The 15,878-nt window shown below is 48.4% G+C and overlaps 1 protein-coding gene across 3 annotated transcripts in view; it reads left to right on the forward strand.

Annotated features, from left to right (window-relative positions):
• Positions 1-15,878, forward strand: part of INPP5D (inositol polyphosphate-5-phosphatase D) — a 153,674-nt gene that overhangs the window by 90,554 nt on the left and 47,242 nt on the right. For all 3 annotated transcript variants that reach the window (XM_045367920.2, XM_045367922.2, XM_065526265.2), the window contains 4 exons: positions 24-95; positions 1,152-1,275; positions 12,066-12,172; positions 15,492-15,594. In XM_045367920.2, the coding sequence (XP_045223855.2) occupies positions 24-95; positions 1,152-1,275; positions 12,066-12,172; positions 15,492-15,594 (406 nt within the window). The remainder of the gene's footprint in view (positions 1-23; positions 96-1,151; positions 1,276-12,065; positions 12,173-15,491; positions 15,595-15,878) is intronic.

Below are 15,878 nucleotides of genomic sequence, written 5' to 3' on the forward strand. Positions count from 1 at the left end.
GAATCTAACGCTGCTGCCCACAGGTCAAGGCCTTGCTGCACGAGGGTCCTGAGTCCCCGCACCGGCGTTCCCTTATCCCTCCAGTCACCTTTGAGGTAAGTGGCCGTGGGACAGCAGAGCCTGGGCTTGGGCTCCACAGCTGGGCAGAGAGACATGTTCTGGTTCCTGTGGAAAGAGGGACTGAGGCTTGAGCTGGGGAAGAGCAAGGAGCCCAACAGCCAAGAATGGCAGTCAGTGGACCTGTGTCACTGTGACGGTGGTTCAGCATCAGAACGGGCACCCAGAGGTGACTGGGAAACCGCCTTCAGAGAGGCACTGCAAGGGAGGAGTGTCTCATTGGCCCAGGCACCATGTAAACTTTGTCCTTCTCAAATGGCAGAGATGAGTGATATCAGACAGGGCTGCAAAATACTGCCTCAAGTGGGTGGGGAATTCAGAAAAACAAAACAAAACAAGACAAGACAAAAAACGTGCAACTCCTATGATTTCCCTGAGAATGACTGCATTAGACCCTCCAGGCTTGACCCAAAATGTGTTTTTCTTTACAATCCCCAGAGATTCTAGTACATTCAGCCCAGCACTGGTCCCACATTCAGGAATCCAGTATGAGACCCACACCCCCTCCCCCCCACACACATTCCCCACCCCAAAGTCCTTTCTAGACCCTGTGATAATCCTCTATTAAGGTAAATTTCCATTTTCTGAGCATGCGTACACAACTGTTGTGGGTTTTTTTTTTCTATCATTATCAGTAAATGTTCAATCAGTGGTTGTAACAAGGCCTGGGAGTTTAAATCTATTACTAAAATCCTTTCCGGAAGTAGGTGACACATCAGATTAATGAGTGTTGTCAAAGTCATCAGTGAATGAACCATTTCCAGCAATTTGTCTGTTTCCACCAGCAAACCTGTTGGCAGAACGGCTCCCCTACATACAGTGGACAAGGGGGGTGCCCCGAGAGTCTCTGTGATTCCTGGGAGATGCCTGTGGAAATGTGCATGTGCACTGCTGGGGCAAGAGAAGCCCAATGGCCCTACGAAGGACGCCCACCAGAGGTTGCCCAGCCATGTAGACAAGGGGCTCGGGCCGGGGGAGCCTTGCAAAAGCCCAGGCAGAAAATCAATGAGTCACACATCTCTTCCCCTTCTAAGGTGAAGGCAGAGTCTCTGGGGATTCCTCAGAAAATGCAGCTCAAAGTCGACGTTGAGTCTGGGAAACTGATCATTAAGAAGTCCAAGGATGGTTCTGAGGACAAGTTCTACAGCCACAAGAAAAGTAAGACCCCTTGCGCACATTAACCACTGGCTCTCACCTGCCTGTGGAATTCCTGCCCTGTCAGCTCACCTCTCAGAAGGCCTGCCCTGCAGGTCTGTCTTCCGCAGGCATGCACGTGTGCGCGCGCTTCTGTGTGTGTGTGGGTGTGTGTGTGTCTTCTCTTCCCCACCAGGACTCACTCTGATCCATGCTATCACCTCTCAGTGCCAGGCACAAAGCCTTGCACAGATGAGGTCTTGTTGACAATTGGATAGTGTCTGTAGCACAGGATAAACTAAACTGTGAGTACATGGACTCTGGAACGAAACTTCCTAAATTCACGTCCCAGTTCTGCCACTTAGCAGTTGTGTGACCTGGGACATGTCATGACCAATGTAGCCCTCAGTTTCCTTATCTGTAAAATGGGGATGTTAAAAAGTACTTGAATAATATGCATAAGGCTCTTTAGACTAGAGCCCAGCATGTAGTCGCCACTTTGAGAGTCACCTGTTATTAGCAGGTTCTGAGAACCATCAAATCAACTCATCCATAAAATGGAAATTCTTCACACGGCAAATGCATGTAGAGAAGCTGCAGTGGGGCAAGACAAGGGGATCCAGTGCCAGCAGGACAGATGAGGCCCCTGCCCACGTGGGATTTATATTCTGGTGCATTGAGTAGCCGATAAAGACTCAAATACATCTGTCAGTACAGATGGATGATCTGTCAATACAGTGGATGATCTGGCTATGAAAAGTGCTACAAAGAAAACAAAACAGGGCAATGGAGTAGAGGTTAACTGGCAATAGGGGATAGTGTAGAAGGGGCAGACAGGGAAGTTTCCTCTGAGTAAGAGGCACATTGGCGGAGACCCCAAGGCTGAGAAGCAACCAGTCGGGCAGGGGTCTGAGGGAAGAGCATCCCAGCTGGCAGAGCAGCATGTGCAAATGCTGGGAGATGGGCACTGGGGCTAGCAGGCCAGGGCCCAGGTTCGGGAGACCAGGCAGGGTGTCAGGAGGCAGGGGGGTAGGCAGTGCCCAGTGCGGGGCCACATGAAGCTGGAGAACAGCAGCAGACAGAACCGGGGGTTGACGAAAGCGTGAGAGTTTCCTGAGCAGCCTCCGGTTCTGGCTGATGGCGAATGGACATCTTTCTTCATTTGGGTGGCCAATGAGTTCCCCTGAGAAAACTGATCAATGCGTAGACCCTTCCCTCAGATAAACCCCAACCTTCACATAACAGTTTGCATCCCTTGTCAGGTTTTAAGACCACTATGAAGCCCCCCAAGTCCCTGTGGCTACAACATTTTTTATTTAGTGTCTCAAAGTTCATTTAGAGGGGCATGGTTAAGGTTGCCACACGTAGCAGATAAAAATACCGGAGGCCCAGTTAAATGTGAATTTCAGATAAACAACCAATATAGTATATGTATGTCCCATGCAATATTTGGGACATACTTATATGCAACAGTGATTCACAGTTTTTCTGAAGTTCAAATTTAACTGGGTCTCCGGTATTTTATCTGGCTTCTTCAGGCATGATCAGCATCTTTCTTTTTTTTTTTTTTTTTTTTGAGACAAAGCCTCACGCTATCTCCCAGACTGGAGTGCAGTGGCACAATCTTGGCTCACTGCAACCTCCGCCTCCCAGGTTCAAGTGATTCTCCTGCCTCAGCTTCCCGAGTAACTGGGACTACAGGACCACCACCACGCCCACCTAATTTTTTTATTTTTAGTAAAAACGGGGTTTTACCATGTTGGCCAGCCTAGTCTCAAACTCCTGACCTCAAGTGATCCATCTGCCTCGGCTTCCTAAAGTGCTGGGATTACAGGTGTGAGCCACCGTGCTCGGCCATCTTTGTTCTTAGTAAAGTAGTATGCACTAAGTGTGGGGAACTGGGAGGACCTTGGCAGGGCCTGTGCATTCAGAGTTCTCACTGTCTCTATGTCCTTGGAGATAGGATGTTCTGACCCCCAGGTATAGGGAGGGCTCCTCTCGCATGAGGGTCTGTAACCTGCTTTAGAGGAATGTCAGAGGGTCCTTCCTGCACCTGCCATTGCTCAAATTACTTCAGCTTAAAATATTCAATATGCTTAGGATGCCCTATTTTGGAATAATGCATCCTGAATCCCACTGATAGCACAGTGGGGTGCTAGTAGCCCAGCCTTGAGTCCCAGGTCAGCCACTTGTGACTTGGGTCTGGTGTCTTCTCTCTGGTCCTCAGTTTACTCTTCTGTAGAGCAGGGATAGTAGTAGCATCTTGCAGGGCTCTCATGAGTCTTATGTGGGTGAACATCCAAGCACCTGGTGCCCAGCCTCCAGGGAGTGCTCAATACGATTGACTGTCACCACCACCACCACCGTTATTATTACCCTTCCAGGGTAGCGGTGAAGGAGACTGATCTCAGGGAATTGCTGGGGGTGACATCATAGTGGTCATAGTCCTGCAGAGGGGAGCTCATAGCATCATGGCGGCCCCTGTGTATAGTGGCAAGTTGGGCAGGAGAAATGGGGAGTCGCTGATGGTTTGAGCAGGAAGGCTGTGTGGAAGGTGAGCTTAGAGTGGTGGTTTCCTCTTATCTGTTGATATGGTTTGGCTGTGTCCCCACCCAAATCTCATCTTGAATTGTAGCTCCCATAATGCCCATGTGTGATGGGAAGGACCAGGTGGGGAGGTAATTGAATCACGGGGGCGAGTCTTTCCCATGCTGTTCTCATGGTAGTGAGTAAGTCTCACGATATCTGATGGTTTTATAAAGGGGAGTTCCCCTGCACAAGCTCTCTTGCCTGCCACCATGTAAGACATGACTTTGCTTCTCCTTTGTCTTCTGCCATGATTTTGAGGCCTTCCCAGCCATGTGGAACTGTGAGTCATTAAAACTCTTTCCTTTATAAATTACCCAGTCTTGGGTATGTCTTTATTAGCAGCATGAGAACAGACTAATATATCTGTTAAGGAGAGAGGGGTGGCCCCAACTTGGATAAGAGAAGATGGAAACGTAAGAAGAGTGAAGATTGTCAGAGCACCTGATTACTAAAAAACTTAAGATTGAAAGAAACACCTCCCAGATTCTGAGAAGTGCTGTGAACTTTTGTTGGTTTAACGCAACAGACATTTGCGTAGCATCTTCCATGGGCCAGCCCTTCATTGTGAACACTTCCTCTAAGGGTTTGCTGTGGAGAAGGGAATGCTGGTACATGGGCAGGTATTAGAATGTGCTCCAGGGGGAGGTTAGTCCCCAGGGAGGACTGAGTAGCTCTTTTGAGGAGTAAGGGCAGGAGGCTTCACACCACCGAGGTGGCTCTGACTGGGATTTGAAGGATGAATAGGATTTTGCCAAGCATGAGGCAGGGGAGGGCACTGGGACTGAGAGAATGGGGTGTGCAGGGAAAGGGACAGGGCATTAGTGAAATCACGCATTACATGTTGCTCATCTCTCTCTGTGATTCTGGAGAGAGAAGCAGCTGGGCATGCCGTCCTGGCTGTGAACAGAGCCTTGAATGCCCGAGTAAGGATTGGAGCTGTTGCTGCTGAGAGGTGGGTATTCTCCTTTGTGGAAACAGATCAGGGATGGGTGAAAGAGCTAAACTAGAGATCACTGGCCCTAAGAAAACCCAGCTCTAATTAAGAATAGCTATGCGTGGGTGCAGTGGCAAGCACCTGTATTCTCAGCTACTTGGGAGGCTGAGGTGGGAGGATCACTTGGAGCCAGAAGTTTGAGTTCACCCTGAGCAACATAGCAAGACCCCATCTCTAAAAATTAAATAATAATAATAATAATGCGCTATTTCAGAGAAGGTTCGTGAGCCCTGAAGAGTGTGGATGCCCACAGACTGCCAGCCCACTCTCCGGGACTGTGCCCACCTGGCTCCAGTCCTCCTGCCAATCCAGGATGGTGGAGCCTGACTTCCTCTCTGTGGTGACACCTGTCACATCAGAGCACAATTGACTGCTCACAAACGCCCTCCCCCTGAAAAGGGAAAGCTCTTTCCTTTATACACCCTGGAGTTTGCAGGCCCCAGCTTGGGCCCTGGGGCTCAGCAAGTGCGTGCTCAGGGATTGCCAGTTGCCTGAGGCACTTGCAACTGTCATCCATCGTGAATCCCAGTTCAGTCTCCTCCCTTTAATGTGGGCTTCACAAAGGCTGGGATGTGGATTTTTTGGTTGTTGTTAACCACTAAATCCCAGAGCCAAAACAGTGCTTAGCACAGAGTAAGTAATCAGTAAATGGATGTTGAGAGAATGCACGCATGAATCAGTGAATGAATGCAAGAATGAAGGAACACACACAGGAATGAGAATGAACGTAATAATCAATGAACGCACGCATGAATGAGAGAATGAAGGCAAGGATGAATGAATCTATGTATGAATGAGCGAATGTGTCCTAAACCAGGTGAGATCATACAGTTCTCATGGATGCATGTTTAAGTGGCTTCTTTATAGTTGGTGCTGAAAGGCAGTGTGGTTCAGGAGTGGGGGCTCTAGGTAAACTGGATGCACGTGTTGGTTCCTTGACTTGCTAATAGTATGATCTCAAGTAAGCTACTTAACTCCTCAAAGCCTCAGTGATGCCTCCACAAGACAGGGGTTCCTACAGGGGTTGCTGTGAGAGTTAATGGGGTAAGGTGTGTCCTTAGTGCAGAGTCTGGCTCATGGTGAGTTTCCAGCCATGGTTATTATGATAGAGTGGCGCTCGCCTGGAGGGAATCTGTGGTTGCAAGAGTTGGAGCTTCCTTACCCTATTTTGATCACCATGTTCATGAATAGCTTTGGCATCATGGCCTTCTACACATAGGGAACAGCCAGTTGCTGTATGTTGAAATCATAAAATAGTCATGCTCTGAGTACCTGCTATGCACATGCCAGGCTTTGGGATGCGGAGGTGAACCAGCCAGCCGGGGTCCTAGCTTTCAGGAAAGTTGCATTCAAGTCAGGGCAAAGGAGAAAATAAGCAAACACACAAATATACGAACCAGGAATGTGTCAGGGAATGATAAACTCTAGAGCTGGGGATTTAAATAGAAAAATATGATAATAATAGGGAAAAGCCTTTCTGAGGACATGCTGTGCCATTTAAACCGAGACCTGAGTGTCAGGAAGATGCTGGCTATGCCCAACCCAGGCAAAGAGGCCACTGGGCTCAGTTCCAAGGCAGGAGCAAGTATGGCATGTGAGACGGCTGGACAGCCAGGACTCAGACGAGGCTGAGGCTGGACACGGGCCAGGCATGTGGGTTTGCTGAGCCAGAGTACTGGGCTTACATTCCTTCCAAATGCAGCAAGCCACCATTAGGAGGTTTCCAGCTGGGGGGTGGCGTGATCCCACCTCAAAAAGATAACTCTGGCTGCTGTACTGAGAACAAACTATGGGAAGAGAGGAAGAGTGGAGGCAGGGACACCAATTAGGAGGCCATGATAGCAGCCAGGCAAGAGGCGGTGGCAGCTGGAGATGGGAAAAGGCGAATGGAGTGGGAATGTTTCAGAGGTAGACCAGCCAGCACCCACTGATGGATACCATGTAGCAGGACAAGGGAAAAGGAACTTCTAGTGTTATTTCACTGGGAAGGTGCGGCGCTGACTGACCCCGATGGAATAATAACCCTGATCAAACAAGATGTCACATCCTGGAGGCAACCACACAGTCCTTGCAAACAGATGGCAAGGAAATTCAGGGGAAGGAGACATGGCCTGATCACAGCAGACTGGAAATTCAGGGGAAGGAGACATGGCCTGATCACAGCAGACTGGAAAAGTCTCAGGGCATTTGGTTAGCAGTGGTAGGAATCGGATCGTGGGATACTTACTGAGGTGCAGACGAGGCTGATGTGATTTCCCTTTGGGGAGGCTTCCAGCTCAAAGTGATGGTTGAATGCTTGCTTGTTCTGTCACCATCTTCCTTCTGGAAGGCAAAACCCATAGGGAAAGAGAGAACGGGAAAGCAACAACGTTCTGAAAGCCGGAAACGAGATGGATAGCAAGAGTCACTTATAGGAACCAAAAAACGAAACCCTAAGCAGGTGGAAGGAAAAACGGAGACACTGACTCACACAAAACCCACAAAGGGCTCAGGAGCTAAGAGCCTCGGGGACCCCGAGAAGTGGGGTGAAGGTGGGGTTATACGGAGCAGGATCAGATGGAAGTCTGTTTAAAGAGAGTTCAGCCCAACAGAATCCCCCTCCACTCTGTGTAGCCAGTGGCTCCTCCTCATTCCTTTGGCAGAAGATTGGATATTCTTCTTTGGAGAAGGTGAAGGGCTGGGAGATGCCAGGCCTGCTGCAGGCAGGAGAACCTACCAAAAACAGAGGACTAAGGGACGGTCACTTGCTGAGTGCTGAGACCACAGCCTTCTTCCCTGCCCAGCTCCCAGGATGCGGCTGGCTCAGCCCCACCCTCCCCAGGCAGGAGTTAGAAGTCTTCTCGGGGAACCTTGATCAGCCCAGGGGCAAATACAGAAAGGTGTTGCCATCACGCAGTTTCCCCAGGATTCAGCCCATCAGACCACCCTGTGGAGAAGCCCTGCTCGACACACCCCATCTCACTGTTGGACACAGATACAGCCAAGGATCACCAGACACTGGAGGGAAGCTGGGGACAGGAGACAGGGGACACAAAGACAAAACACTTGGAGGGATCAAAATCTTTTTTTTTTTTTTTTGAGACTGAGTTTCACTCTTGTGGCCCAGGCTGGAGTGCGATGGTGCGATCTCAGCTCATAGCAACCTCCGTCTCCCGGGTTCAGGTGATTCTCGTGCCTCAGCCTCCCAGGTAGCTGGGACTATAGGCATGCACCACCACACCTGGCTAATTTTTGTATTTTTAGTAGAAATGAGGTTTCACCATGTTGGCCAGGCTGCTCTCAAACTCCTGAGCTCAGATGATCTGCCTGCCTTGGCCTCCCGAAGTGCTGGTGTTCCTGGACCAAATAGGGTCGGGCTGCTATTCCTTGTGGCCCAATAACAAGATGCAGATGAACATCTTGTTACTGAGGAAGAGAGTTTTTATTTTCTGTAACTGGTTACAGGGAGAAGGCCTGGAAATTATCACCAGACCGACTCCAAATTACAAAGTTTTACAGAGCTTATATACCTTCTCAGCTGTATGTCTATATGTAAGTGTGTATTCATCGAAAGATTTATACATGTATACATATAATTTATACATTATATAAATTAAAAGAAGTGACTAACTTCTTTTAATTTATAACTAAGGTCTGAGTCCTGAAGACCTTCCTCTGGAGCATCAATAAATTTACTTCATCTAAATGGGTCCAGGTGCTGGGGTGATTACCCTTATCTTATCTCCTGCTACATCACGGAGGTTTGTGGAGTTCCTTCAGACCTCCAATAAACTTGTTAAATCCTAAATGGGTCCTGTTAAGAATTCCTTGCCTAGGCAAAGCTTTTGATGGGCTTTTGGTACATTCCAGCCTTTGCATAAGGGCACTGGCTTTTAATATTTAACTTAACCACTCAGCCGGTACTGAAACAGTTGTTATGGAGGCCTGCGTGAGGGAGGCCTGGCCTGCCACACCGGGATTGCAGGCGTGAGCCACTGCACCCAGCCTCAGAGGGATCAAATTATATAGTTAAAAAGAAATGGGCCTGTGGAATAACAGAATTATATCTAGAAAGGAATAGTAAGAGAATAAAATGGAAGTTAAAAAAGAGGAGGAGGAAGAGAGAAGGGGGAAGAAGGGGAAAGTGAAAGGAAGGACAACTCTGGGGCAATAAAAAAAATTATAGCAGTAATTAAAAAAGATAAGAACCCAATGGAAGGGTAGAAAGATACAGTTCACAAAAGTTCCCAAAAGGCAAAACAAAAGGAAAAAGTGATGGCAAATAGGAGAGGCAAGATTTTTACAATTTAAAAGACCAGTTCAGGGCTGGGTGCAATGACTCACACCTGTAATCCCAGTGCTTTGGGAGGCCGAAGCAGGTGGAACACTTGAGGTTGGGAGTTCAAGACCAGCCTGGCCAACATAGTAAAACCCCATCTCTACTAAAAATACAAAATTAGACGGGTGTAGTGGCGTACACCTGTGATCCCAGCTACTCAGGAGGCTGAGGCAGGAGAATTGCTTGAACCCAGGAGGCAAAGGTTGCATTGAGCCAAGATCCACGACTGCACTCCAGCCTGGGCAACAGAGCAAGACTCCATCTCAAAAAAAAAAAAAAAAAAGAAGAAGAAGACTAGTTCAGGAGGCCCAATTCAAAATAATAAGTGTCAGTAAGAGAAAACAGAGTGAGAAAATTTATTAAAGAATTCAGGAAAGAGTCTCAGAACAGAGTAACACTTGCCTCCAGGTTGAAAATGGCCAAGTGCTCACACAACACAGGAGGCCCACACAACCCCGGAAAGTCTCACAGCGCTGGGCTCCAGGAAAAGAGCCTAAAAATGTTCAGAGCAAAAGACAGATTACACCCTGTGTCAGGGGCCCCACAAGACCACCCCCAGGTTCTGTGATTCCCTCAGAGAATTCGCAGGACCCAGCCGGCGATCATCTTCACAGATCTGACGTATTACATTGAAAGGATACAGAGCAAAATCAGCCGCGGGAAAAGACACAAGCGTGGGGTGAAGTCTGGAAGAAACCAGGCACAAGCTTCTAAGAGTCTGAGTGTTAGGAAGATGTTGACTGTGCCCAAACCAGGGAAAGGGGCCATTGGGCACAGTTCCAAGACAGGAGCCAGTGTGGCTGGTGAGATGGCTAGGCGGCTGGGGCTCAGACAAGGCCGAGACTGGGCAGGGGCCAGGTGTGTGGGTGTGCTGAGCCAGAGTGCCAGGTTCACGCTTCCTTCTTCTTTTTTTATTTGAGATGGAGTCTCACTCTGTCGCCAGGCTGGAATGCAGTGGCATGATCTTGGCTCACTGCAACCTCTGCCTCCCAGGTTCAAGCAATTCTCCTGCCTCAGCCTCCTGAGTAGCTGGGACTACAGGCACCCACCACCATGCCTGGCTGATTTTTTGTTTTGTATTTTAGTAGAGACAGGGTTTCACCATGTTGCCCAGGCTGGTCTTGAACTCTTGAGCTCAGGCAATCCATCCGCCTCAGCCTCCCAAAGTGCTAGGATTACAGGCATGAGCCACCGCGCCCGGCCCACGCTTCCAAGTACAGCGAGCCACCATTAGGAGTGGCTCAACTCTTCTGTGGAGTCACATAGGACACACTTCCCTCCTCCCCCAGTGAGGTGTGACAACATGTGTGAAATGTGGTTGTTAACTGGGGACTGGTCACGTAGACACCCTCTACCTGGCAGGTACCCAGATTCCAGACTCCCCAAAGGAAAACAGGTGCTCAGCATAAACCATCTTGTTTGTACAAACAATGTAAGGCACAGCAAGCCACTCATCAGCTCTGGGAATGGTGGGAGCCCTTCCGAAATTTAAGTTCCCAGATGACAGCAAAAAGCCAACCTTTCAAGCAAGCCCTTCCAAGGACAGCAGTCTCAGACCTGCTGTCCTAACTCTTTTCTGAACAAGAGAATCAGAACAGCATTGTTTCTCCAGCAATCCCGAAACAAGGTTCCAGAGTCTGGGGGATAATTATTTCAAATTTGGAGTTCTGTCAGTTAAGTGTGAGGGTCGAATTTTCAGACACACAAGGCCTCTAAAAATGTATCACCCATTCTTCCTTTCTTGGAAAGCTACTAGAGATGTTGCTCTGCCAAAATGAGGGTGTAAATCAAGAAGAGGAAGACATGGGGTCCAAGAAATGGGATTTAATATGAAAGAGAGAGAGAGAGAGAGAGAGAGAAATAAATGTATTCCTGGATTATGAAGGCCCCAAGGGAAAGGCTGTGCCTCAGGCCTAGAGGTCACCAGTCCAGAGAAGACCCAGAGGCTCTGGGAGAGGCTCCCTCAGGACAAAGAAACTGATGAAAGTATTTGGTCACATGGAAAAGAGAGTTACAAACTGGGGAAGAATTAGAAACCATAAAAAAAGTATGGCAATTACTAACTCCAGGAATAACAAAAAGTTGTCTAGAAAAAGAGAAACAATCAGGGCTGGTCTGTCAATAGCATTTCTATAATCAGAATAACAAACACTGAGTACTTATCTGGCCAAAATTATGATATAATTGTTAGAAGGATGATGTGGGGACTGAAATTATGCATTGGCAGGGAGTCAAGGCTGGGAAGCAGGTTGTGTGTGTGAAAGAAAGTTAAACCTTCATCTTCCATAGTGGACAGTCAAAAATGTATTAGGACATAATGAAAACTGAAACATTAGAAAGTAGCAATTTAAGCTTTTTTTTTTTCAAGAAACAGTAAAATTCCAAAAGAATCCATTAAGAGAGTTGAAATTGGTTGCCTACAGGGAGCTGGACATTGAAGGGAGGTTGGGTTGCGGGGGGACTATTGTTTGCAAAAACCTATAGAACAACTTGACTCTTTTAATTGTTGATGACAGTAAAATGTAAAATCAAATTTAGATGTAAATTAAAAGCAAAGCAAAAGAAGGAAAGGAGGAAGAGTAAGAAAGAAAGGAGGGAGGGAGAAGAGGAAGAAGAAGAGGAGAAGGAAGAAGAGAGAGGGGAAGGAACGAGGCAGGGAAAAAGATGAAAAGACGATCATGCTGTCTCTGCTCTGGCCAGGCCAACTCTTGCTTGTTCCAGACCTCACCCTCCCCAAGCATGAGCCTCTCTTGGGAAGAGCAGCTGGAAGCAGAGGGAGCTAGGAGACCAGACACAAACTTGGGCTCAGCTGAGGGATGGGAGTTGATAGTCAGGTGCCTGGAACATAATGGAGACTGTTCATATTGGTTGAATGAGTGGATGAATGAATTAATGAATTTCTTTTCTCTTAAGTCCTGCAGCTCATTAAGTCACAGAAATTTCTGAATAAGTTGGTGATCTTGGTGGAAACAGAGAAGGAGAAGATCCTGCGGAAGGAATATGTTTTTGCTGACTCCAAAGTAAGTGACAGCAAACTTCTAAAATGGGCTGTGAGGTAGGGAGGGGACACATGCGTTTTGAGGCTCGCTGTGTGCCAGGGAGTGTGCATCATTAGCTCACTCAGTTCCCAGAACAACCCATTTCATACCTGGGAAAGGTGAACTTAGAGAAGTTGAGGACCATGTTCCAGGTCGGCCTGGATTTGAGCTGTCACTGTCTCAGGAGCAGGGAGGCTTCCCACTTCGCCCAGCTGCCTCCCAGCCTCGAGGCCACATCCTTTATCACCCACATCTAACTCAGCCCCACACCTGGAGGGAAGGCTTTTAGCTTCCCTGGGCTGGGCTTGGGAAACTTTTGGGACACTCCTGGATGGATGGATGGATGGATGGATTGATTGATTGATTGATTGATTGACTGACTTGAGACAGAGTCTTGCTTTATCATCTAGGCTACTGCAGTGGCATGATCACAGCTAACGGCAACCTCCACCTCCTGGGCTCAAGGGATCCCCTGACCCACCTCAGCCTCCTGAGTAGCTGAGACCACAGACACACACCAACAGCTAATTTTTTATATTTTGTAGAGACAGAGTCTTGCTGTGTTTCCCAGGCTGGTCTCGAACTCCTGGGCTCAGGCAATCTTCCAGCCTCCACCACCCAAAGTGCTGGGATTATAGATGTGAGCCACCCCTGGATTTAAATCTGAGTCTCGACTGGAGCTCCAACCCAGAGACTCATTTCAATACTTTGCCCAACTCTGCAGAAGAAAGATGCCCCTGCCAGGACGGGTTCCTGGGGCAAGAGGTGCTGTGGGCCACTGGGGAAACCCAGGCTGGGCCTCTGTGCCCCCAGAGTAGGTTCTTTGTGACCTCACCCCTCATCTCAGAAATTCGAACCAGGGGCCAAAACACATCATCGTGGCCTCATTCATTGTTCTCTGCCGTGCAGCTCATGTGAAGCAGTAAAAATGGATTGCACCAGCCTGAACAACATAGTGAGACCCCATGTCTACAAAACAAAAAAATTAGGCCAGGCACGGTGGGTGCCTTATGCTCGTAATCCCAGCACTTTGGGAGGCTGAGGCGGGATGGTTGCCTGAGACCAAGAGTTCAAGACTAGAGTGCAACATGGTGAGACCCCATCTCTATGAAGAAAAAAAAAATAGTTGGGTGTGGTGGCATGAGCCTGTAGTTTCAGCTACTTGGGAGGCTGAAGTGGGAGGATTGCTTGTTCGAGGCTGCAGTGAGCTGTGATCACACCACTGCACTCCAGCCTGAATGATAGAGCAAGGTCCTGTCTCAAAAAAGAAAGATTGCAGAGCGATAAGGTTGTCCATCACATCAGGTGCTGGCTGACATCTCACATCAGGGACCCCCAGCAAGGCCAAGGGACAAGGGCTTCTGGTGCAGGCCCACAGTGATAGCTCCCCACTGAATGCCCAGTCCCCGCTCCTACTTTCACCTCCAAAGCATCCGGGGTGGGCTGGTGGGAGGTCTAAGGCGTCCAGAGCCATCAGGAGTAGTAGGGAAGGGTCTGGGAGAAACAAGAGAATGAGGCCCAGACAGGTGGTAGGAGATGGAGAGAAAGACCGCCAGGCTGGAATGCTTTCTGAGCACCTGGGCATAGGTCCAAACACCAGCTCTGCCCCATTGCTGTGACCTCACAAGGACTGAGGCACAGGAATAAATGGAGGCAATGAATCGTGAGCCACTCTCAACTCGAGGCAGGTTACAGTAAAGGTGTCACTGTGACATCTTTGTGAGCTGGTGTCTTCAGGGAGGACTTACTGAGATTTGCAATTATGAGGTTGAATCACGTAAAATTTCTGTCTTTGCAGGTTGAAATAGTCAAACACTGGTCATGTCATATGTTACAATCTGAAATTTTGTGTAGCTTTGTTAAAGTCAGCCTGCTCTGTTGATTGCGTGCTAAGAGAGGGCCAACTGAGGCTGCTTGGTACCCCACTGGGTACCCCAGAAAAATAGGCGAAAAATATTGAGGAGGCTATGAAAGCCTTCGTGTCTTCTCTTCTTTTTAATTAGTTTCTTTAATTTAAATTTTCTTTCATTACATAAGTAATCTATTCTCCTTGGTGAAGACATGGCAAACACAAACAAGCAAATGTTTAAAATAAAAACACCCATATACCACGAGTTAATCTGGGACTATGCCCCTTCCAGATGTTTTTTAATCTTCTCTTTCTTTCTTTCTTTCTTCGTTCCCTTCTTTCTTTCTTTTTCTCTTTCTTTTCTTTTCTGAGACAGGGTCTTGTCCAGTTGCCCAGGTTAGAGTGCAGTGGCAAGATCATGGCTCACTGCAACCTCAACTTCCTGGCCTCAAGTAATCCTCTCACCTCAGCCTCCTAAGTTGGGAGGGACTACAGGCATGCACCACCATACCTGGCTAATTTTTTTATTTTTTGCAGAGGCAGGGTTCCCCCATGTTGCCAGACTGGTCTCAAACTCCTGGGCTCAAACGATTCCTTCTGCCTCAGCCTCCCAAAGTGCTGGGATTATAGGCATGAGCCACTGTGCCAGGCCCAAATGTTTTCTTAAAAATGCAGTGATGCTATTCATACCATTTGTCAACTAGATTTTCATACTTAACAATATATATTGTGGCCATCTGTCCTTGTTGGCAAGATAGTTCTGGATCACACTTGTTAAACACTATGATATTCCAGTTTATGGATGGTCAATAATACTTTTTTTTTTTTTTTTTTTTTTTGAGACAGAATCTAGCTCTGTCACCCAGGCTGGGGTGCAATGATGCGATCTTGGCTCACTGCAACCTCCACCTCCTGAGTTCAAGCAATTCTTCTGCCTCAGCCTCCCGAGTAGCTGGGATTACAGGCGTGCACCACCACGCTTGGCTAATTTTGTATTTTTAGTAGAGATGGGGGTTTCACCATGTTGGTCAGACTGGTCTCGAACTCCTGACCTCAGGTGATCCACCCGCCTCGGCCTCCCAAAGTGCTGGGATTGCAGGCGTGAGCCACCGTGCCTGGCCCTCTAATACGTTATTAATGAATCTCCTAAGGCTGGACAGTAAGGTTGTTTCTGATTTTTTTCTGTACTGAGGCATGTGCTGCAGAGCCGAGACAGGGTTGGACCTCTGTGCAGCTCCTGATTACCTTATTAAAGTCACAGCCTTGCAGGGGAATGTCTGGGCCAGAAGCCACTCGCTTACGACTTGGACGCATGTTTCCAGGTTGCTGTCCTGGAACTTCATACTGATTTACGCTCCTCTCAGTTTTCTTGAAGCTGACCAAGTCCTTTGCAAAGTGTCATGTGCAGGGAGGCAGAGGCCTTTCTAAGTCTGTCTGCCCTTCCATCCCTAGAAGAGAGAAGGCTTCTGCCAGCTACTGCAGCAGATGAAGAACAAGCACTCAGAGCAGCCGGAGCCCGACATGATCACCATCTTCATCGGCACCTGGAACATGGGTGGGTCCGCGTGCCCCCTCCCTGAAGTCGCCCCCTCTGCTTCTGCTTCCCTGACTCAGGCATCCTCAAGGTGGGGTGGAGTGACAACATCCATGTCCCCTTCCTTCCTGCCCCAGGGCCCTGTCCCCAACCCCCAGCCTACCAGCACAGCCTCCTTCCTAAGGAATTCCACCCTTTTCCTGAGATGATGGGTAAGAAAAATGAGCTTTGGGACTATTGTACCCCAACAGCAGCTGGGGTAGGTTACTCTATGTGTCCAAACTGGAAAGTTGTAGGGAAAGAGT

Source organism: Macaca fascicularis, chromosome 12 (genome assembly GCF_037993035.2).
Source record: "Macaca fascicularis isolate 582-1 chromosome 12, T2T-MFA8v1.1".
Taxonomy (NCBI): domain Eukaryota; kingdom Metazoa; phylum Chordata; class Mammalia; order Primates; family Cercopithecidae; genus Macaca; species Macaca fascicularis.